Raw genomic sequence first — 25652 nt, 5'->3', positions numbered from 1 at the left:
GCGTCTTTTGACCAAATTACTACTGCCACCATCGAGTACAAGATTTTTATTTTTTCGTTGAGAGTTTGTTTGAGGACTAGATTCTGGATCTAGTTATGAAGAAATAAAAAACACATAAATTAATGATCTTAAAATATAATAGAAAATGTAAATGTATTACCTGAAAGATAACGAGGAATACTACTGCCTTTTGACATATTATCATCAGATTCTTCACAGTCTAAAAGAAATTGCAAAATAAAATAATTAGTTTGATACAAGATACATACCATTACAATAAAGTAATAAACATACCAGATTCTGAGCTGGAAACTTGCTTTTTGTTTTTAAACTTTTTACGTTTCTTTATCATTTCTTCGGTAGAAGAAAGATCCGTTTTGTATTTAGCGATATCACATTTTTTTTGAGCACTTAAATAGTTATCTAGAAAATTTTTAATTAAATACATGTTAATTGTACCTAATTGTCATAAAAAATAATTATTCAAAAATTGAAATTGGAATTCAAAAATGGATGTTAGTTTTGATGAAGGTCAGATCAGGTTCAACTAATTTATAGTGATCAACCAAATTTAAATATTGCTGACATTATTTTATCGGTTAGAAAAAGAAATCTGAAATACAAGTATTTTTCCACAGTAAATAAAATAATTAGCCGAAATGAATATGAAGTGCAATGTTTTGAAGCAAACAATCAGGAAAACACTGAGATCATATAGCTATTGTTAGGGCAATTTTGACAAAGGTAAAGTATTACCTACCTGTTATTTTACTTGATTAAGAAAACTATCTTGAATTTGTTTTAAAATTAAAATTATATCAATAAAATAAAGTAATAATTATTCTTACCAATGTCACCAGCCATACAACGAGCCTTGAATAAATTAAAATCAAATTTATTAGGTCGTACTTTATTTTGTACTAGTTTTTTGACATCGTTCATTTTTAAAGTCTTAGGCCATGCACAGTAACCCTTTCTTTTTATCCACTGTGAAGGAACTACCTCCACAGTATCGTCAACTACAAAATGAACGATTGACCAGGTCATCGCAATTCACCACAACAGTTAAAATCTATAAAATTAGGTACGAAATAATATTGACTAATAAAACAATTCTTATAGTTTGTTTATGAAAATAATTAGTATAATAATTACCTTTCACACGACGGTGCTAAGTTGCTAACAAAGTTAAAGTTGAACGTTGAACAGCCAAACCAAAAATAAAATAAAATGTTTAAGACGGACTGAGACGTGTTCATGAGTACATATTATACGGTCTACTAAAGCTACGCGACACTGTAGGCACAGTGCGACCGTTCGGTACCCGCTAATCACAGTGTGATTTTAGGATTTTCCCATCATTAATGGGCGATCACTTATCAGTAAACAATATTTCGATTATTATTACTTTCGTATATATCCACGTTATTGACGATAACATTATAATATTGTTGATCATAATATCCTGTACCACGCGCTTGCACTTTAATAGTGATAAAAATAAAATTAGATTCTGTCGTTTCTGATGTAGGTATACAGGGTATTTCTTAAAGATACAGAGCGGTTGAAAAAAATAACTTATTGAAGAAAATAAAAAATTAATTTTACTAATAATTTAAATGAATATTGTATGATATTATACGGTTCTATAAAAGGTTATATACCTAATATCAGATTCTATAATAATTATTTAATCTTTTTGATTTTTCGTGAAATCGGTAAGTTTAATTTAACTAACAAATTTTGATTTTTTTTATACATTTTATTAAAAACTAAACAATTGTTTTCTATACGCTTATGATAGTCAACAATAAACATGAGCTATCACTTATTAAGTAAGTCGACCAAAAGAAGACGTGTCCTTAAAGAGATGGATGGTATCTTGCCAAGTTTTGATACGGAAGAAGAATTTGAAGAAAATGAATCAGTATCATCTCTAGAAATGAATACAGTTTTTCATGAACAAAGTCATTCGGGTTAGATCATAAATTATATTATACATTTATTATACCTACCTATAATATATTGTCATAAACAGGCATATTGAACAATAAATGTAGGTACATTATAGGTACCTACTCCAATAGTCCAATCACACTCACACAATAGATTAATTTAATCTATTCTGTGGTCCAATAGCAGGGTTGGGTAGTATTAGTAAAAATTAAAAATTAAAACATAATAGGTATATCAAAAAAAAATATTATAAATACGCGCTAGTATTAAGAGGACGCAACACTCGCATGTGTTGTCTCCGTCTTACAAATGTACAACAAAGCACAAAACTGCTTTGCGTGGAACAACTATACTCCCTCTGTATTTATATTAGAACTACCAAAATTTCACAACGCATAGGGAAGAACTTTATCTGTGTCTTAGCGTTTTTATTATTTGAATAATATTACAATTAAAGTTATCAATTTGAGAACATTAGGTTTTTTTTTGTTTTTTTCATTGAATTATTAAAAATTATTGGTTAGTGCTATCAAATAAACAAAAACACTAGTACGCCACGACTCAGATAAAGTTCTTCCCTTTACGTTGAAGAATTTTGGCAATTCTGCTATATATACAGAGGGAATGTAGTAAGTTGTCCCGCGCAAAACAGTTTTGTGCCGTTGTAAATTTGTAAGACAGAGACAATACATGGGAGTGGTGGCGTCCCTTAATTTAAATATTTTGGTGATGCTACGTAAAAAATATGTTTGTAAATTCTGGTTTATATATAAATTATATAAAACCAATCGGAATGTTCATAAGACAACTAAAATGGTATCGTATCGTACCTTAACCTTAAATAGTTTATAATTGAATATTACGTGTTACCGAATTTTAACATATTTACGTGAAACCACCCATGTAATATGCACCAATTATAACATTTCGATTACAATTATATTATAGTAAATATGGATAACTGTTTTTGATATCGTATTTTAATTATTAATTTTTACTACTTATATATTTTTATTACGTCCAATTGTCCCCACTTCCACTACGTCCATTTGTCCCTATTCGTAGGTACATTATAGGTATAATAATATTATTGTTGGAAGTTGAAACATAATTTAATTTAATAAATATTTATATCTAAATGAATAGGTTCGTTTATTACATGTGACAACACTTATAACACAGAAACCCCGAGTTGCTCGAATACACGTCTAAGTGAGAAAGCATTGGTTGATATTGACGATATTGTACGTATTGATGAAGCCGTTGATGACGACATTATGGTGAACACTGATAGTTCAGAATGTTCAAATGAAGACTTGAGTGATATAACAGATATTTCTCCTGCTACTCAACTGGCGCAATGGGCTATTAAACACAACATTTCAAACGTTGCAACATCCGACTTATTAAAAATATTAAATAAGTCTTATGACTCCATGTTACCAATTGACGCCCGAACTTTATTAAAAACTGATGTTTCTAATATTAATAATATTCCGTTAAGATATGTAATGCCCGGAAAATATTTCCATTTCGGAATTGATAACGGAGTTAAGAACCATTATGTCGAAAATGCAGAAAGTACAAATGTAATAAAATTAGTTGTAGGTATTGACGGCTTACCTTTAACCACGAATTAAGATATACAAGATACCGAACGAACGTATGATAAGTGAGGCCCGAACCTTCTCACTTGTTGGCAGGGCCACTAACACCATCTAGTGCACTATTTACAAACTATGTCAATATTTATTTTCCCTCTGATTTTGAATTTTGAAATTATACAATATCACGAATTGAAATAATCTACATAAATCTTATAAATTCATGATAATTATCACGAATTAATATATATATTAAGATAATTATAGACATTATAATATGGCTAAATATTCCTTTATAGGTCTATAATAATAAATAATTATATTATATTATATTTTGTATTCATCTTTAATCGCTGTGAGCTACGAGAGTATGGGATTCCACATTTAGTTGGAGTTTTGCTATTTGCTTATAACTTGCCTAAATATGCCTTTTTTAGACAAGTGCTGTGTCGAAAACTGTATGGGAATATCTAAAAGTAGATTTAGTGTTCCTAAACTTTCCCATGAAAAATGGGAAAAAGCTTTAGGAAAAGTTTTAAATAAAAGGTCTAGAGTTTGTGGAGACCACTTTGAGCCACAAGACATTATAAATACTTGGGTATCAGGCGAAGGAAGTAGCAAGTACACCGTAAGTATAATTAATATAAAATAATTAACTTATATAATACATATTAAAATATAGGTAAGATCCTACAATATCTTTATTGCCTAATTAATAAAAAAAAAACCTAAATTGTATTATTTTTAAATTGTGTACAAGATATGTTTAAAAAAGCCTCGTTTGAGATCTGGAGCTGTACCACTATTAAGCAACTGCTCAAATGAAAACATTATAAGTGAAATTGAAAAATCATATTGTGAAGATACATCTATTGCTTCTAGTTTATGTGCTAAAGATATATCATATGTGAGTATGGTTTAAAATTAGTGCTAACCTTAATTAATATATATTTTTTTTGATATTAATAGATTAGCAGTTCTATGAGTCAAAATCAAACCAGTGAAATGGAAAAATCAAAATCATTTTATGATAATATTTCAAAAGAAACAGTTAAAAGCTTTACTCAAGATTCTTGTTATGTAAGTATAGCACAATAATTTTACAAGTAAAACCAATATCAATGTACTATTATGATTTATGGTTTTGGAATTGTGCAGGAACCTATATTTGATGTCCTCACAAAAAATAAACATGTTATACAATTGCCACATAATTGGTCTCAAGATCTTTCCATGAATGAGTTTGATGAAAAATTAACCGTTTCATTTTTTAAACTAGGAAATTTTAATACTAACTACCAACGTAATATAGAAAAACAGTTGATAGTTACTGAAGGTATGAAATTATTAAAATGTTGATTTTTAGTACTTTTACATTTTTCTTTTTTGCATTTAAATTAGTAAATCATTGTTTAAATATAAAATGTTATATGATATAATATCTAATTAATTATACTTTAATTTGTATAGATTCACATCTCATAGTTCAAGTTCATAATGAAAATGTGTCTCTTGATCAACAAACAACTTTATTTCCTCCAATATTAAATAGAAACATATCCATTGAAATCAAATATTAGTAATAATTACTTAAATTTTAGTGAACAATTATTGAATTATTTTATTGTAAATTTTATTTCTATTTATGGTCGTGAATGGGTGTCACATAATGTACATTCGTTGCAGCATATTTGCGATGATTATAAACGTTTCGGGCCGTTAGATAATAGTAGCGCATTTCCGTTCGAAAACCATATGAAAGTTCTTAAAAAATACGTACGTAAAAATAATCAACCACTGCAGCAGGCAGTCAAACGTTATAGCGAATCGATAACATATACCAATACCTTTAAATCAAATGTAGCTAAACCAAATTTAACATCTTTTATCTATAAAAACAAACATACAACAACTGGGCAATTACTACCTGAATTTAATGCCTACTTTAATTTTCAATATAAAACACTAATTTTTGGAAACACTGAGATTCGAATCGATCGCGAATCTGACAATTATTTACAAATGAGTGACGGTAATATAATTAAAGCTATAAATATTATAAGTCATACACCCAATGAAGGTTTTATTTTAGGATATTGTTTCGAAACAAAAGAACCATTTTATGATAAACCTATAGATAGTTCTAAACTAGATATTTTTTCAGTCGCTAATTTAAATAATAGTTTAAAAAGTTGGACAGTAAATTGTATTAAGAGGCCGTCCTGGTAGCAAAATTCGGCCGTAAAAACATGCTTTCGTACTTCAAGTTTTCCTCAGCTCTCATTAGTCGTAGAAACATAATTTTTGCACCAAAATAAACGTGAGAAGTTCTTCTAGATTTTGTCGTTCCAGATTTTCAAATTTTTAATTTAAACCGATTATATTTGCATTTGAAATTTAACAAAATTTTTAAATTTTTAAAAAATCTTTTAAAATTCACAAAAAAAGATATCAAAAATCTGGAACGACAAAATCTATAAGAACTTCTCACGTTTATATTGGTGCAAAAATTATGTTTCTACGACTACCCAAAGCTGAGAAAAACTTGAAGTACGAAAGCATGTTTTCGGCGGAAAAATTATAAATTTACGGCCGGCATGTGGTGCGCTCTGCTGACTTTAGCGGCAGCGTTCAGGAATAGTGTTCATACCACCGCCCCCGAGCGGCTGTATCCATACCACACCATAGGTCAACTAGTTTTCATATCGCGACCGACTCGTCGTTTATAAATAGTCGGTTCGAACACAATAATGTTGATTACAGAATTGTTGTTTTATTATTTTCATTATACCCATATCGAAGTTTATATTTCGTATAATAGTATTCTGCTCACCGTATTTTACACTAATTAAAAATCTTTCGTCATAAAATTGTTATAAATCGTTTAAAAAAATTACGATTTAAATAATTATTTTTTTCATTTTGTAGACAATTTGAAGATAAACTTATTTTTTTTAACGTTGACCAAACAAATATGAAATTTTAATCTGTATAACAAAAAAACCTTACATACATGCAATTAAATAAAAAGCTGTTGAATAAAATTACCAGAGTAATTAATAATGTACGACGTAATTCGATAACTTATATAAATTATAGCAATTCGTCATTTTAATCCCTAGACCCTAATCATATGAATTATTTTTATAAAGCAGTCAAATACTGTAATTATTTATAATTAGTAAACAGTACATATAATATAACGATATATAATATAATATAATGATTATATTTTATTTATTTATTTATTGATAGTAAATTAATATATAAACGGATTGAACGTAATTCAAAATATGATAAAACAAATTACATTATCACATAATTACAGTTATTAGAGTAGTTTTTCAGACTATTATCATAATTTGATAGTCGGAATTTGTCACAATTACATATTATATAAAGTATGATAGTATATCATTGTATACTAATTATTGTAGTCGACATTTAGAAAAAGTTTCAATTTTTTTTTTCATTGATGTAATTTTGCTTATGCTGTTTTTGCTGTTTTGCTTTTATATTTTCCAAAATATGCTGAGGATCTAAAATGTCGTCTATCAACAGCCTCTTTCCGTACTGGGGATTGACTATTTCTGGAAGTAAGCATTCTGTATAAAATCTGAAAATATAATTGCATATGATTATATAATTACATAAAATTAAATTACTATAATTTAAAAATTAAAGTTCAATTACATTTTTAACTTTTCAATCATTTTGTCTTGCCAGAAAGCATCATCGAAAGTAATTATTTGTATTTCTATCCAACTTGCCGAATAAACGACGAAATAACAAAAATTTCGTTTTGAAATTCGCATTTGTCCCTGAACTTGATAATAGTAACTATGATCCACTTTTAATTCCATTTTACCGTTTTCACTGAGACGACAGAATGATAACTGAAATTAAATATTATAATTAGAACATTTGGAGCGATAAATGTATTGATTTATAACGAAGTGTGTTTTTTTTAATTTATTGTGTCTATCCACATAATAAATAATCGTAATAATGCTTTGATTTTCAAATACAAAAATTCTTGATAGTTTTCAAAAGTTTCGTGAAAAACAGAAAAAAATTTAATAAAAATTGTACTTTTTACACCATGGTAAATCCATGGTATATTTATTAATCTATTAGCATTTTCTATACACTATGACATTTTCATATTATCTTGACACTTTTGAAGCTACTCATAGGTATAAGAAAATTTAATTCGTATTATTTTGTTTTTAAATTATTGGAGATGTGTAATTAAAAAAAAAAGTTGAGCGTAAATTCTTAATAATATTTTATGAGTTTCTGGAGTTCAAATTTTGACAAATTAATTTCCTATATTAAACTTATAAAATACTCAATTAGCTATAAGAAATGAAAATTTAAAACAAGGTTTCTCATAATTAGTTTATATTGTTAGTCTGTAAGAAATAAGTTTAAAAATTACATACAGTAGATATATATATTTTTTTTTAATAATTATTTTAAACGAAATTACTAATTATATATTATAACGGAGAATAACGGTTTTCTTAAATTCATTTACGTGGAAATCTGAAACTTTTAAGTATAATATCAAGTTAAATGTTATCAGAGAATCATTTTTTGTTCACATAATACACTTACTACACATAATACACTTACTTTTTTACTGTCTATAGCTTCTAAAAATGTTTTAGTGTCTTTTACTCCAAATGGACATTTAATTTCAACTATAAAATCATCATTGACAAGACCGTCTATAAAATATAAAAAAATAAATTAGTAATATTTATTGAATTAGTGATATAGGTAATATAGTTTACCAGGAGAAGCTGCTAAATAAAGAAAATCTTCATCAATAATAAGTCCACATTGATTCACTTTAGAATTTAATTTTTTTTCCAAAGCGACGATAGCTTGTTGTTCGGTGGCTTTACCATAATCTGTTGCTTTCGAAGAAAATGTTCTATATATTATACTATAAACAGTATTTTTGCATGACGTAGTTGGCCGAAGTTTACAAACGCAGCCAAAATTTGACGCCGTGAGCCGATTTCTGCGTTCAATGTGCCAAATTTGAGAGTTTGCTTGTTCCCTTGTTTGTTCTTCAATGGCTAACCGTTCACGTCTGTCCAACTTCAATGCATTTATAAAATTTTCTTTTGTTTTTTCTAATACTTCCTTTGAAATATTATCGTCCGGTAATGGTTCAGCTAAACCATAATGTTGATCCGGGCCTTTATTACACCTTTTTTCTAGATTTCCGGAGAAAAGAAGTTTTTTAGATTTTGGTTGGCATCTTTTTTTTTCACTAGTTTTAAGGAATTTTTTTCCTATTTCTCCTATAGAAAAAATATGCATTTTGTGTAAATATTTCGTATAAATAACATTATAACAATATAACAATATCTTATACCTACCCAATACGTATAATAAATGTAATTAATAATACCATTATTATTATGTTAGGTAGATACAACAAATTGTTTAAAATAATAATAAATGTTGTATAGTATTCACCTGGACTTATTTCATTGATTATATTTTTATGCATCAACCGAAGAAATTGTCCACCTGAGTTACAGGATATAACCGCAGCTTCTACTCGAGCATTATATGAATTTCTTTGTGAATAATTTATTCTTTTACCAGCTAAATATTTATTAATTACACTATTGAATTGTTCACACACGTTATTGTCAACATTCATCAGTAAACTATCGATGTTTGCTACTAAGCGAGATATTATTTGGGATATATCGCTCACAAGCCCTGATTGCTCTGCGTCTTCGATCATATTTTTTTCATTTGGTTGCGGACCCTTACAAAAGTAAGACTCACATCGATCATGGGCACCCAAAATGTGTCGAAAACTGTTATTTATATCTTGCCGTAGTCCTTAAATAATATATGAATATATAATATTATAATACAATAGTTGTGTTAATATATAATGTTAGAAAAAAAAATAATATATCTGAATAATCAACTTGCCTACTGATTTTTGGTAATCTGTTTGATCTAGTAAACTATTGTGATATTCAATTGCCTTAGTTATTGAAAATCTAAAGCGTAATATATTTGATTTTATATGATTTCTTAACGAAATCGGGAACTTAGTATTTAACGTCATAGCTCTTAATTTTGTTCCATAGTTTCGCAATAAATGGTTGCGACATTCTATTTTTATTACTTGTAGTCTAGGGCCATAAGGCATTATGTCAGCTAATCTTTTTGTAACGCTAGAGTCTCCGTCTCCTAGAATTTGTATCATATTTATTAGGAATTTATTAAATTTATTAAAATTATATAGGTAGTTGAAAAAATATGCACGATTGAAAAACATATAGTGTAACTTACCTATTAGTTTATTGTACTTTAGACCATGCATATCTAAACTCTGTTTAAAGCCATCAGCAATACCATCAGCTTCCATACTTGTAGCGCCCTTTGTCCAATTTAAAAAACATGTATGTTCAAGAGGATGTATTTTTTTATTTTTCGCCCTCTGGCAAATTACACAAAACCGATTTCTAATACCCACGAACAAAATTTTTCTCGATCTATAACCAATTATTGTCGCCTGAAATTAAAAATAATATAAATTAAAATTCATAAAATTGATTTAATATGTACATTTCTTACTACTCCAGATAATGCATCATATTTAGTTTTGTAACTGCGCTTAGACCATTGTCCATCGGCGACAACTGTACACATCGGTATCCCATCAATATCTACAGATCCAGCTTCTATTGCTAAACGACGTTCTTCTTCACCGGCAATTTTCATTTGTGCTTCCACTACATCGTGAATTCTTTTGTTGATAAATTCTTGAACTAATAGATAAGTACACGACGCCATACATGGAACATCCATTGTCGCACACAATTCAGACAATTGCGTATATCCAATTCCAGCTGATATCGATCCACTGACACTGGCTTCGTTAATTGGCAAATAAGTTTCTGGTTTCGATTTTTCCGAGTCAATGAACGTAATAATATTACAAACATCACATTTAAACTTAAAAGTTGATCTGAATCCATGTTTTTTTTCAGAAATAAACGTCATGTTTAAAAATGAACAATCAAATGGCCCTTGGTGATTACTATTTTTAATTTGATAAAAAACGTAATTTATATCTACTATTCGTCTACCAGAGCTTTGATACTCAATATTCCGATTACTAGATATAGATTTTTCAGCCACCAAGTCATGTAAGGTTTCTTCAATACCCAAATCATTAATTTCAATGTCTCTCGAGTTGGTTATTTCACTACAAAACAGTTGAAAAGGCAATATATTACTATAAATCATTAAATAATATAATAAAAAACTAGTTAGTTGTTTTCATATAATCCATTAATCCATATAATAGTATATCAGATATACTTAATAGATATATTTAATTAATACTTAATTAAATAATTGTATATTAGATATACTATATCTAATATATAATTATTTAAAGTTTATACCTGATTGTTTCTCTTGACGAACATGGTGGTTGATTATCAGCACCTAAGAAAAAGGGTTCCACAATAGGTTCGATTACTTCGGGGTTGTACCTTAAATTAAAATTAAAAAAAATTACAATAAAATATGATTTAATGATTTATATTTTATTCAAATACTTAAAATACTACGACATATTTACCGAAAAATCAATAGTTCGATAGGTGCTTTATTTATCGATAAATAAATTAATTTACCTATAAACCTATTCATACTTCTTCACTAAAACAGTCTACGTCCTATTCTAGAACTAAGATTTTTTTTGTGACTTCTATGTTCCATATAATCCACATGGTAAACTATATTTAAGAGATATAAAATTTTAAACTATACCTGATTGTTTCCCTTGATGAACATGGTGGTCGATTATCAGCACCTAAGAAAAAGGGTTCTCCAACAGGTTCAATTACTTCGGGATTGTGCCTTAAAAATAAAAATAAATTGTGTTAAATTATATGATTATTTCACTTTTAATAAAATTATTTATGTTTTATTCAAATACTTGTTTTGGTTGCGTATTCCAAATAGGCACCTCATTCGTGAACTCTGATTTTTTTTATTTGATGGCTTCCTTGATTTATAAATTTTTTTATTTTCTGATGGATCCATTTTACGTTAAAAAATACGAGTACGTAATAAAACAAAAGTTTAGTGAAAAAAATTAAGTTTAAAATACGACGAAATAATAATATTATAACGCATGCAGTGGCTTATACTTTTCGGTTACAAGCACATGCTAAGATTAATACCAAACTAAAGAAATGTTTGTAATAAAACGACAAACATCATTCTTTACATGACATACTAATCATTTAATAATTTAGACTTGCGATAACAGCAACTAATTATTATACATAAATTAAATGTGTACTCTGTTCTTTCATCATGCTGGAAACATGACATATTATATTATTGACATTTATTTATGATGCGATTGCCAACGAACAGCATTTAATTTTTATTTACAATGATTATACGAATATGTTTAGTTTGTACAGATTATTTTTTTACAAATGAACATTATGAACCCATAAGTTTAGTTATCTGTAAAACATTAGGTTATTACAGCAATCAGGTAATATGCCCAAATTAAATTCATAATTTCAGTGATTCAAGCAATTATCATAAAAAATATTAATACGACGTCGTTAGACTACATTGAATCATTTTCAATAATATTATAATATAAAATGATGTAACGTATTAGTGTTAAATATCGTTTGATACTATAAATTATCATTTCAATAAATATTTAATTATACATGATGATATATAAATATGACTGCAGCAGTTCTTAGTGTCGTTAGTGTTCTTTCAAAATTTGAGCTCAACATTGAATCCACGTCGTTTTATAATAAAAACAAACAGAAACACTAAAAATAAGGTAAGATATTTTATACTTGTATTATAATGCAGTGGCTATTTTTTCTGATTTTGTGTAGTGCACATTTTAGATTCTGATCGGAGCGATAAATGTATTGATTTTACAATGTTGTGTTTTTTTTTTGTGTGTGTGTACACGATAAGTTGTCGAAATAATGCTTCTATTTTCAAACTCAGTAGCTTTTCTGGTTGGAAAGTGAATCTATTTGATGCATTGGGGATTTTTTGAATTCAAAAGCACCAGGAAAAACCAAAAAAAAAATTAAGGAAAAACGGGAATTTTTACGCAAAATCAATTTTTTAAAAATCGATTTTAGATATTGTAACTCTAAAACAAATTATCGTAAAAACATGAAATTTTCACAAAATGTTTATAGTAGCATCTTTTATAAATGATACAATTTTCAAAACTTTTAAAGTTATTTATAGACATTTAAAATTTTCAATCTTTTTAGTTTTTTTTTCTATAAATGACAATACATTTTTATTCGTTGGTAAAAAAGCATCAAAATTTAATACATGGCTTCTAATATATTGTCACAACAGTAGTTAAAAAATATTAAAAATACATAGTCACAATTTTTTTTTTAATAAGCATTGAAAGTTCGAATTTTGACAAAATACGTAAAAATCACGTAAATTTGCAATTTATTTTAAGTTAGAAATTCATGAAATATTTTCTTTTTAAATCTAAGGTTTGAAAATTCTAAACATGATTCTTCATGAGTTTGTCTTTGTACTTTTATCAAATAAAAAATGTCTACTGGAAAGTCAAATTAAATTTTTATGAGCATTTGAATTACAATATTAGATATTCACTCAATTTCTGTTGTACCGATATTCTTATTTTTATGTTATAACAGGCATGTTTTTTTTTATAACCATTTAAAGTTCAAATTTTGACAAAATTTATTTAATTGAAAATTTACAAATTCTTTAGTTGTTAAAAATTTATGAAGTATTTAACTTTTATAGCTAAGCGTTGAAAATTTGAAACAAGGTTCCACGTAACATAATAATTATAATTAATTATTAATCTAATTTGATTAATTTGGAATTTATTTTATAGGTACCTATTTTTTTTAAAAATAATAACAATAAAATTAATATTGTATAAAATATCCTAGACTGTCAACTTGTCTCCGATCAGAATCGTTTTTGGTATACAATGATATTATATTATTGAATTCAAATTTAATACCATCCATTACAGTAACCCATTTGTAACATACTGTACAGCAGAGCGACATCCACTTACTTACCCGCTTTTTTTTAATTAGAATTTGTAATTCCCCTTCAAATAACAAAAAACACATTACAATTTTCATAACTCGAAATTTGTAGTAAGTCAAATTATTTTTTTTTCCCGTGAGCTTTAAGTTACCTAGAGTACATTGTAATAGCATTTTCTATACATGATAAAATTTTCAAAATATTTTTATTTGTTTTAACTCGATTATTCTCGATAATATATAATAATTATAATTTTTATCAAAATTCTAACTTCAGACGCTCGTGAAGCTCATTCTGAATTTTATGAAATTTGAAATTAATATTTGTTATGTTTTTCAATAAAATAAATTCACAGCCCTGGTTATAACATTTTTTTTATACTTTGAATATTTATTACTTAAAATTGTGTATAATAATCATATTCTGTTGTTATTATTTAGGTAATCAGTCAATATGTATTTTAACCAAGTACTATTTGTAGTCATTGCAAACATCATAAATTTCACTCTCGGATTTATTGCGTACGATTGTGGAGGGTCGAATCTAAATATCACTTCATTTGACAGCCTGGAAGTAGAAAAATGTGATATTCCAATACCAACAGAAACGCAACAGATACAACGAATACAATTATTACAAAAAATTGAAACATATCCAGTTATTTTTAAATCGTGTTTAATATCTGTGGATTATTTTATAACGAGATGCTCGGCGTTTGAAGATGCGCAAGTGGTGGAGGGCGGATACTTTTCTGACATTATCGAACTAGGAAGTGCTCGATGTTCAGAGGTTCATCAGAAACAATCCTATACTTTTCCACTAAGAAGTGTAGTTACAGACTTAAAAATCAACGAAACAACATATGTTTCAAATACAATGGTAGGGTCACTAGATAAGTATGGCAATTGTAAAGGCGAACATTTTAAATCAAATAAAGGGGAATGGGAAAACGTCGTTGTCCAAGCAAAATTTAAAATATTGTTATCTGAAGGTATGGCAACAGCGAACACCAAAGATAACATTCTTATACTTCCAACAGGTACAAAACTTAAATTATCAGATAATTACGGCATTGATGCTTTTAAAGGTGAAACCATCTGGTCAAACAATAACATGAACTGCGAAGAACACGATTTCAGTGTCCTATATGATGGACCAGCGTCATTAGTTACGTCAAATACTATTGATGAAATTTCAAAGACATACACTTATATCGTGGAGACTGACAAAATAGTCTTTGCTTTAAAAAAAGTCAAAAAAAACGTTTGCCTGCACAGGAATTCCAGTTATTCAGACTGAACATATGCAGTTATTAATTTTAACAGAACCTACATTTTTAAATTATTTTACACGAACAACTATAACTACTCAAAACACTGATTTGTTAGCCTACATAAATACAAAATTTGTTTATGTCGAAAATTTCTTTAAATCAACAATTACATCGTTGTATAACGATATAATACTAAAACAATGTGAGCTAGAAAGAAAATTACTAGAGCAACGACTCACATTAGCGTCTTCTAGTCTTTCGGAGTTTGCGTATTTAATGGGCGGTGGACCAGGGTTTACGGCAATAAAAGTCAGTGAAATTATTTACTTGATAAAATGCAAAAAAGTTAACGTAGAAATATCACAAAAAAATAATTGTTTTAATGAACTGCCGGTGTTATACAATAACAAAACATTATTTATGGCTCCCAAAACACATATTTTACAAAAATTTGGAACACAGGTAGACTGCAATGTACTTCTACCACCTGCATTCGAATTGGGCGGTGATTGGTTTGCCATTCTACCAAATATACAGGAAATTAAGAAACCACAAAAGCTTAAGCCAGCTACGTCCTGGACATGGTCGTACAAAAATCCGGATTTCCTAATGAATGCCGGTATATATACACAGGACACAATGAAAGCTTTTCAACAGCATATATTGTTCCCGCAAGAAGTGAAAGCTGCTACGAATAATATAATCAGACAATCTATGGGATATGATACGACTAACCAAGGTCTGCAATTCAAATATTTGATAGACGAAAACACGATCGGGAAAATGGTAGAAGATAAGTTATTTAAATTGTGGGGTTGGTTTACGACAGTTGGAACTTTTGTGTCTGGGCTAATGGGAATATTCTTTGTTGTAAAATTAATATTAACAATTGTTGACACAGGTATTAATATTACTTTTTTATATCAAACCTTTGGGTGGAGTACAAAACTTCTGGCAGGATTATTTTCTAGCATTACCCATAATTTAATACTCCGGTCTCATAAGCATAAATTCATGAAAAACCAAGAGTTTGATGAAGACTCTTTGGAAAGAAAAAATGTTCAGCGTTATACTAATAAAACCAATATTTACCCAAATATTCCGTTTGAAATGGTTTAAAACCACTAAAATTAAAAAATTAAAAAATATTTGTACCCATTTTTATTTAAAAAATAAGTTATGAAAATATTTGTATCATATGTATTTAATAATATATTAAATTATTTATTTTGTATACAAATTAATTTTTATGAGTGTAAATATTGTTACGGATGATTTTTTTTATTACAACGTAAAATAAATACGTAAAATGTTAATTGCATAATTTGTATTATGCAATTTTGTATTATATTTTATTTTATTATTATATATATATATATATAACTATGCCCTTTTTACATAGATAATATCATGTAAATATTATGACATTTCATAAAATAAAAGCATAGGCGAATTATAATATTATAGTATTATAATATTATAATATTATAGTTCGTCAGTTATCCATTATCTATGAACACTAGCATTAATTTAAGTGGTCAATTATAATAAATTGTCATTAATCCAAATGTTGTGTTTCAATTATTTGTTATATATCAGTACATGTGCTCTGTACATTTGAAGATACATACATAATTTAATTTTAATTTATATACATTATATGAACAATGAACATGTTTAGTTTATACAGATTATTTTTTTACATATGTACTGCAAATTGCAATAATATAAATAATTATAGTTATAATTAAAGGTATTTATTTACTAAATATTATGTGCAACAATCAACTTTATATTTTATGTAGGTATTATGTTTAAAATTAAAATAAGTAAATAACATCAATATTTACTAATCAAAACTATTTAAAATGTTGCTAAATGCTAATATTTATTTAGGAGATTAAATTATCGTACAAAAATTGCTTCATGTCACTTATAAGTTACAACGTAAAATACGCAACACTTTTACTAAAAAATCTATTTAATCGTAATGACAAATTAATATTTTACATGTATTTTAAAAAAGTAATTGGGTTAGAAATATAAATCGAGTTATGGTGTATAATAATTTGTATGCTTAATTTATTGGTTAAAATTTCTAAGTAAACAGGAGCTTTAATTAATAAATAGGGCGCGGCTCGTGATTTAGCAGCCACGTTTCACGCGCCAGTATACATATAAGAAATGCACGGGTGACAATTTATGCTACGACTCCAAACAACCTGAACGACGGTCTGTGTAATAATAATGTACCACTCCCGCGTCACTACGCGCGGACCGCGTCGCGTAGACTATGGGCGTGGTTACAGACTGCCGCGACGGCGGCGATACGGCGCACAACGCCATCTCTTGAGCGTTGTATGTTTTTCACTTTTACCAGGACGGCCTCTTAAGTGTAAATGTATGATTCTAAAAGTTGATTCTATACAAAAATGTTTAGCTTTTCCACTTCTTCACACATATATATAATATAAAATAACTGACTCAGTTAATAGTTTAAAGGTATAACGTAAATAAATGTATAATTTAAAACATAAAGGAACTATTATTTTTTATCATGATATACGCCTGCCAGTAACTATGCAACCAGTAATAATATATGTTTTTTGTTTAATTTTGTACGTAAATATAAATTCTACTATATTTTAAATGTCTATGTATACTGTATAGTTTACATAATTTTAAGATTATTTATTATGTATATACATATTTTTTTAAATAATAATTTTAGTATTTAACACTATATATATATTATATACTATGTACAACACGCATGTGTGTGTAATATAAGTAATATTGCTATAAATAAAAGGTCATATTATACAAAATGTATATAAGAGCAAGTGTATTATTAATTATAATATAAATATTAATATTAATATATTTAGTACTTAGTAAAAGAAGATTATTATGTAGTACCTACGTAGGAATATTATAATGGTATACCTTTTATATTTTATAATATAATAATTTATTTTATAATATTTTATAATATTATGTAACAACTAAGTTAGACGTTAGTTATTAGAATTAACAACTATAACGTCATGCAAATAAATTTTATTGAACATTGATTACTGTATATTTTTATTTTCGAAGTGTTGCGAATAATACAATTGTTTTACTATAATATTATGTTAACATTGATATCTTATAAATTATAATATAAAAATAATATTATACTCGCAGTGGCGAACTGTCGTAGCGTCATAGCGAGGACACAACAAGAAAACTTCTACCCACTTATTTATTTTAAATACGGTCAAATAATTTCAAATTTGATTAAATATCCATTTTACAAATTCGAACTTAATATTATAACTCTTATAATAATTAATATAATATATTATTATTATTTTTCAATATTAATTGTCAAAACCTTTTTTTTGTGTTATATAATATATTTAATCAATGCCATTATGATTATAGTAGGTATTCTTAGAAATATACTGCTATATAAATTATAACTAAATGGTTGCAGGCTGTAGCCGCGTACGTAGCTATAGCTACGAATTATGATCGATGCCGGTCGTTGGAGGGTGATTCCAGTAAACATGTAAATGCCTACACTATAGTACACGATCTACTATAGTATAAAATTAAATATAATAATAATATGTGGCGTCTGGTTTTTCCGTGCACAAACAGGTGTGGGTTGCACTATTATGAGACGCGCGTCTCGTCGACCGCTGTTAAATGTTCATATCTATTTTTATTTTATTTTATATTATCATTAAATAATTTCGCTTGCATACCTAATATAATAGTTACTATTACGACTATACGCATAACATCATTATAATTAATTTTGTTATACGCCGTTTACAATTTTTTAATTATAATAATTTATAATCGTATTTCATGAATTGTTGGGTAGTTTATATTATTAATTTAAAATCGTCAAATGTCAAAAACTATTTTAAATATTCATATTAAGTCCTTGCAGGTTAGGACTTATATGATGTTTGTATTATTATACAATCCTATCCTCATCGGGCCACAAGGTCTCGAGTTCCTTTTGCTGTACCTCTCCACTGTACCAATTACGCTAAAAACAAACCAATTGACCGCATGATGCGGTTGGCTAACGAGGACCCCTCCTTTCTCAGTTTACCTTAATATTCTGTTATTTTTGTACATTTGTTGTATGTAATTTTACTTGTGTCCTAATTATTTTAGTTTATATTTACTGTGCCTGTAATTCTGCTGTATTTTTTAGGCCATCACCCCTTGTATATGTTAGCTATCTTATTTTACTGAATTATTGTTATGTACTGTACTAAATAAGGAATTTTTATTCCGTGAATTAATTAATAAATAAATAAATAAATTATTATCTAATAATGTTCATGATTATAATATTGGATAGTTGGATGTTACCCGTGAATGCACAAATAATGATCAGTATTATATTTAAACTGAATAAGTATAATAAGTAACAGGCTATAACTAATATATTATGTACTCTAAATAATAATATGGGGAAACAGCTATACTGCAGTGCACAGCGTATAGCTAACAGGGCACATGCTGGCTAGCAGCCGCTATATACTGGAATTAATGGGGACGAACTTTTACCAAGCATTAAATAAATACTTAAACGAATACATTAACAATGTAATTCTAATTTGATGTTTGGATAGTATTAACTTAACAACCTATTATTAATGCTTATAAATCTAGGCTTAATAAGCATTATTTATGATACTCTATTTAAATGTTAGTCATTGTAAGTTTATTTAGCATTGAATACACATTAACTTTTTAATATTTATAATCTAATCTAAATCAAGTGTTTATATAGCACTAAGAATTTACTTGAATGTAAACGTTTAATTCTTAACACTTAATCTAGTATTATTAAATATTGTTTATCGAACCTTTCAAATTCAACTCAACTTCAACGTTTATAGAAGTTTTAACATTGGAAAATGAATCACATTCATGATTTATTTTTATTTCAAAGTTATTAAAAATTATTGTTTTATATTGAATACACTTCTGGATAGTGAAGTGGATTGTCGTTGGCTCTTCCGTCCTTGAATACCGACACCCACGGCTGTCTTCACTTACTTCTTTCAGTTGCCTCGAGTTAGTTAAAATTTAAGTATGCAGTATAAAGACATTTTTTTTTTTTTATATATGTATATAAGAAATAGTGTTTAATTTCATACAAATTACACTGAAGATGGTACATGAAATATATTATAAGGTTACAAAAACATTGCAAGTAGGTACTATTAACATTTTTTTTTTTTTTTTTATCACTATTATAATAAATGTTCATAATACATTATAACATGTTTGAATTCAAAAATAGTATACAAAACAATGTACAAATATTTGTTTTGTTCAACTTAATATATAATTTAAATTACAATAATAAAAAAATTTTTTTTTTTCTTTTTTGATATAATAATATACATTTAAATATTATACTCAAGTTATGTCTAGTGTTTTAACTAGTACAAAACCTAATTACATAATTTAGTACATAATTTTTATTAATCAAAACTGTACTAGTTAACTATAAATAAACTCAACAGTAGAGCACCAATTTTTGGCTAAATTTGGATTGGTTGCTAATTCAATAACGCAGTATTTTTACATTAAAAATGTATTTTTTTCAAATTTCTCGACAAAAACGGAAATATTTACATGTGTTAGTAAGTTAAATTCACTCGAATATACTCTCATTTTATAAATTGGTTCATAATAAATACCCGATCCATGTCCTTGGTAGTTGTCGATAATTGTCTCTTCTGTTTGCAACGTATCTGGTATTATCACGCTTAATGCTAGAACAACTGTAACTATTGCGAACATTTTACAATTTATTAAATTATAAAAATTAAAACGAAATGATTAATTATAATATAGTATAAAGATTGCCGATTAAATATTATTAATGTTAAATATTAAATTACAATTTTAAAAACGATAATTATGACACATTGTTTATTGACTGTCGTAGTCACGCTCTAGGTGTGTTATAATATCATTCGCTAATGTATACGCTATATATATATCCTTACTTATAATATTAATAATATTATAATAAATGCCCATGAATGAAATTGTGCTGAATTAATATTTATGTTGTTCACTCATTGACCTATATTTATTCAGCTAAAATGCCAAACTGTTAAAAATTACGTTATATACCTACACTATAATATTATATTAAAATCTATCGTTAGGAAATGAAGTGATGAACACACACATTTTTTTTTTACAAACAACTTAGCTTCGTTAATATTGCTTAACAATATTAAGAAATTAAGTGGTTGTGAAATATATTATGGTGGTCTCTCGACAGTAATATAATTTACAACGTGGTAAATAATATGTTGTGAGAGACCATATTGTCTTCTTATATTTTTAAATATACCTAATTAAATTGTCCAGGAATAAAAATACTCCTTAAACATGTTTTGATTTCTATTTACATTTTACATATTATAAATAACTATAATAAAATGTTCAAGTAATTATTATTTCTAACTATAATAGTACACGTTTTCTATTTGCGATCGATCTCTATACTTTTTTATTTGTTGAATATGTTTTTTCTCAGCTTGTTTTTTTCCGTTTTTATCTATTTCGATTAAATAAGTAACTGGGTTGATTTTCTTTAATATTGTGTGGGGACCTTCATATCTATCTGAAAATTTATTTTGTCTTACATTAATCTTAACTAAAACTTTTTCTCCCACATAAGAATCTTGTTCTCTTTTCCCTCGGTCCGCGTAACTTTTTTGTTTATCAAACGCTTTTTGTAAAATATCAGGTAATTTTTCACGGATTGAATTTAATTTTTGTAGCTCTATAATGGTGGAATGATTTAAATTTTATGGAATAATTGCGATATCTAAAATTGAACTAGGCTCGTAGCCGTGTACTAAATAAAATGGAGTGTATCCCGTTGAGTGGTGTATAGCCGTGTTATATGCATGCAATACTATAGGTAAAACATCAGTCCACTTTTCACCTTCTGCAACGTATGGTGCTATCATATCTATTATCACCTGATTTTGTCTTTCTACTTGTCCCTGACTCGTTTGTCTATAAGCTATTCCCTCCTTCTTTTCAATTCCTAAAGCTAGTAATAATTGTGTAATTACTTTTGCCGTAAAATGCGTGCCATTGTCCGATCTTACTACTCTGGGTGGGCCATAAGTTAGTATTAATTCTAACAAGAATTTTGTCGTTGATTTAGCATCCGCGTTTTTGTATGATTTAGCAAAGCAAAATTTTGTTGCCCGACATGTAGCAACTAATATGTATTTACAACCTCGTGAGCCTAGCATAGGTCCTATATAATCAATATAAATCTCTTGGAAAGGGACACCATTTAAGATCTTATTCGATTGTAACATTCCAGCCGCTGGTTGTTTATCTGGTTTACGTTGTTGGCATTTTCTGCACGAAATTACATAATTTTTTATATCTTTTAGCATAGTAGGCCAATGATATCGCGATCGTATTTTATTAAACACTTTATGAACACCTAAATGTGCTCCCGACATTTTTTCGTTATGAAAATGTTCGATCACTTCTTTGATTAAGCTAGTTGGCAATGCTATTACTAATTTTGGAATACCTTTATAAATATCTCTATAATACATAAGTCTGTCATCATCGTTTATTACGTACGATTTCGCCTTCCTAACCCATTTTATTTCTGATGACTCGGGATTTAGAATTGCTCCAGTTATAGCTTGTAAAAAATCATCACGCGTTTGCAACAAATGAACGTTGATAGGTTCTACCAGTGATATATGCTGCGATGGCGTAAATGTAGAAATTGTTATGTCGATTTCTGTGTCACGAAAAACGTATTTTATCATATTTAAAATAATTAACCAGTTTAATGTTTCCAAGTCGAAGGTGATTTTGGGTATTGCTATTTTATTAATGCTATATGTTCTGCAAAATATTTTTAGTAACTTGAACGTGGTGAATAAAAATTTGTATGTCGATTTTTCATAAAATTTTGACTTTGTAATTAAATAGATTATAAACCGACTATTAAAATTTAAATAAGCGATTTCACCGATTTTTTTGTTTTGTGCCTTTAATTCGTTGACGTGGTCATATCTATTTTTGAATTTAAGGCTAATCCCGCTGTTCATTTCGAAATCGTGTGAAACACAATGCACTAAGTGAAAAGTTTCATCAAAATAGTCGCTAAATAAGTCTTGATTAACCTGTTGAATACCGAAGTCAAAAATAACTCCCTGGTCATTATTATGCATAAAATCATCGTAAGTAATAGAATTGTATAATTTTTCACTAGAATTTACATTTACCATATTTAAATCTAATTCGGTATCATATTTAATTTGTGCCGATTCATCAAAACCTGTTGGGTGTCTTGATAGAAAATCCGCCGCCTTCTTAAAAATACCTTGTTTATATATTATGTTAAATTCATATCCTATTAGTTTCGTTCTTATGCGATTTAATACATGTGAATCTGATTTTAATTTTTGAAGTCCTACTAAATTTTTGTGGTCCGTCCAAACTGTAAATTGTTTACCATAAAGGTATTGTCTAAAATGAGTGCAACCAAAAACCAAAGCTGATGCCTCTAGTTCTAACGCTGAATAATTTTTTTGTGCTGGTAACAATTTTTTTGCACCGAAAGATACCGGATGAATATTACCGTCGTCATCCCTTTGCTGTAAAATAACACCTAAACCCAATAAAGACGCGTCCGTTACTAAAATAGTGTCAGCATCTTCGTTGTAATGCATTAGTACTGGTGGCGCTATTAATTTACTTTTTAATTCATTAAACGCATTTTCATGATTTTTTTCCCATTTTATGGTATCTCTTTTTGTTTTGAAAAGTGATTTTACTAAAATTTGGGATGTACCGTCGAAAATAATTTGCCAATCCCAAAAAGCTACGTAATTGATTTATGTTAGTCGGAGAATTTACTTGTGTAATTGCTTTAAGCCCTTCGTCTGTTGGGCGGATACCTTTGTTATCAATTATATTTCCTAGAACTTTTAACTCCGTGTATCCAAATTTACATTTTGACAATTTTAATTTTAAATTAAATTGCTTAAATCTTTCCAGAGTTGATTCTAAAGAATATAAGTGATCGTCAAAAGTTTTCCCAAAACATGTGCAATCATCAATATAATTTACGTTAATTTTATAATTTAAATTTGTCATAATTGTATTCATAGCTTCCTGATATTTGCTTGGGCCATTGCAAATTCCCATCGGCATACGTTTAAATTGATATTTCCCGGTTGTTGTACAAAACGCTGTTAGCTCTTTAGATTTTTCACTTAATTTAAGTTGATGGAAACCTGACATAGCGTCCATACATGAAAAAAATTTATTTCCCGCCAGACAGTCGTAAATACTTTGAATAACCGGAAGTGGAAAAGATTCTTTAATAGTGTCATTTAATTTTCTATAATCTAATACCATTCTATATTGTGCTGGTGATTTTTAGTAGTATATATTTGTATGTTCACAGCCAGCTTTTCCACGGTAAAAAATTTTTGTCAAGCGGGAATGTCCCCCTTGAAGCACTCAGATTTACCGTGTAACACATTTCACACTGATTGTTTGTAAAATTTTACCTCGAAAAAATGTACTGTATTTCATTTTTACTCATGTTGGTTACACTGATTTTTTTAATAATGATAAAAAAATTATTTATTATTTAATAATTTGTGTTCTTTACTTGAAATAATTATTTCAGTTTTAAGATTTGCTAAAAAATTTGCTACACGAAGACAAAATTTGGTAGAAAATCTCTGTTTTTGTGTTACACGGTAAATCTGAGTGCTTCAAGGAGGACATTCCCCCTTGACAAAAAATTTTTACCGTGGAAAAGCTGGCTGTGAACATACAAATATATACTACTATTTTTCTTTCTGTGAACCTTGTGGTTTGCCTTTGGGTACTAAAAAAATTGGAAATGAGTATGGTGAATTCGATGGTTCAATTATACCTGCTTTGAGCATTTCTTGTGTTTGTTCTTCGATTTCATCCCTCTCAAACATACTCAATTTAAAATTTGGGAGATTTATTGGAATATTTTTGGTTAAAAAAATGTCTACTGGTTTAGTTTTTGAATCTCCTAAGTCCCATTTAGATTTTGAGAAAACTGACTCGTATTTTTGTAGCAAGGACAATAATTTACTTTTCTGTGTTTTGTCTAGATTTGGATTAATATCAAATTCAATTTTACTATTTTCGTCGTAATCGTCTGGTAAATTTCGATCGATCTTTTTAAATGTCGTATAAGGTTTTATATTTCTATCTTGGCAAGGAATATTTGGATTGTTTGAATTTAATAAAATGTGTTTTACTTCGCGAACTTTGGTTAATGGACAATTAGCGCGTTTCAAGTCGTTTTCATTGTTTATTACCTCGGTTTCGGGTAACTTGATTGCTTCTAACATTTTCCTTTCCCTTAGCAAAGCACGAGAAGTATGAAGAGAACGAAAATCATGCGTAAAAGTAACTTGTGTCATTTCTAGGTCGGGATTATCATATTTTTTGTCATAACATCCTGGTGTCCAATGATCATTTTCAAAAAAAACTACTAGAAATTTCCTACCTGGTTTATAAAACCCTAAACCTGCAGTTTTTTTTAGAATTTTCGTAATTTGGGCATATGATTATTAAATTGAAATTATAAAAATCAGCTACTGCTGCTACGTCCTCACCGTCTAACC

General features: G+C 27.9%; 3 protein-coding genes across 4 annotated transcripts; 1 reads left to right on the top strand and 2 right to left on the bottom strand.

Moving 5' to 3' along the window:
* Positions 1-6894: 6894 nt before the first annotated feature.
* Positions 6895-8897, bottom strand: LOC132953281 (uncharacterized). Its single transcript, XM_061025801.1, has 4 exons — positions 8360-8897; positions 8199-8293; positions 7254-7456; positions 6895-7176 (listed from the first exon to the last, which is right to left on the bottom strand). Exons 1-4 carry the CDS (start codon positions 8895-8897, stop codon positions 7017-7019), a joined length of 996 nt encoding a protein of 331 aa, XP_060881784.1. The 3' UTR covers positions 6895-7016.
* A 595-nt stretch (positions 8898-9492) lies between these two features.
* On the bottom strand, positions 9493-11791 carry LOC132953151 (uncharacterized). Its single transcript, XM_061025685.1, has 6 exons — positions 11557-11791; positions 11388-11477; positions 11018-11107; positions 10182-10815; positions 9897-10119; positions 9493-9794 (listed from the first exon to the last, which is right to left on the bottom strand). The coding sequence occupies exons 1-6, from the start codon at positions 11661-11663 to the stop codon at positions 9493-9495; spliced, it is 1446 nt and encodes a 481-aa protein (XP_060881668.1). The 5' UTR covers positions 11664-11791.
* Positions 11792-12385: 594 nt separating this feature from the next.
* Positions 12386-16287, top strand: LOC132953210 (uncharacterized). 2 transcript variants are annotated; one of them, XM_061025734.1, is made up of 2 exons: positions 12386-12438; positions 14111-16287. In XM_061025734.1, exon 2 carries the CDS (start codon positions 14124-14126, stop codon positions 14967-14969), a length of 846 nt encoding a protein of 281 aa, XP_060881717.1. In that variant the 5' UTR covers positions 12386-12438; positions 14111-14123; the 3' UTR covers positions 14970-16287. The 2 variants fall into 2 exon arrangements, with proteins under 2 accessions (XP_060881717.1, XP_060881716.1); XM_061025733.1 differs by having other exon boundaries at positions 14111-16280.
* Positions 16288-25652: the final 9365 nt, after the last annotated feature.

Source organism: Metopolophium dirhodum, unplaced genomic scaffold (genome assembly GCF_019925205.1).
Source record: "Metopolophium dirhodum isolate CAU unplaced genomic scaffold, ASM1992520v1 scaffold1, whole genome shotgun sequence".
Classification (NCBI taxonomy): domain Eukaryota; kingdom Metazoa; phylum Arthropoda; class Insecta; order Hemiptera; family Aphididae; genus Metopolophium; species Metopolophium dirhodum.
This window is presented reverse-complemented; position numbering and strand designations above follow the sequence as displayed.

What these genes read in the sequence shown, in the direction of transcription:
- LOC132953281 (XM_061025801.1), bottom strand. Translation starts at nt 8,897, where the DNA reads ATGCATATTTTTTCTATAGGAGAAATAGGAAAAAAATTCCTTAAAACT. An exon ending in AAGCTATAGACAGTAAAAAA is followed by an intron (nt 7,457 to 8,198) that starts GTAAGTGTATTA and finishes ATTTAATTTCAG; the next exon opens with TTATCATTCTGTCGTCTCAG. An exon ending in ATGATTGAAAAGTTAAAAAT is followed by an intron (nt 7,177 to 7,253) that starts GTAATTGAACTT and finishes TTATATTTTCAG; the next exon opens with ATTTTATACAGAATGCTTAC.
- LOC132953210 (XM_061025733.1), top strand. Translation starts at nt 14,974, where the DNA reads ATGCAGTTATTAATTTTAACAGAACCTACATTTTTAAATTATTTTACA.
- LOC132953151 (XM_061025685.1), bottom strand. Translation starts at nt 11,663, where the DNA reads ATGGATCCATCAGAAAATAAAAAAATTTATAAATCAAGGAAGCCATCA. An exon ending in TCATCAAGGGAAACAATCAG is followed by an intron (nt 11,108 to 11,387) that starts GTATAGTTTAAA and finishes TTTTAATTTAAG; the next exon opens with GTACAACCCCGAAGTAATCG. An exon ending in ATGATGCATTATCTGGAGTA is followed by an intron (nt 10,120 to 10,181) that starts GTAAGAAATGTA and finishes TTTTAATTTCAG; the next exon opens with GCGACAATAATTGGTTATAG.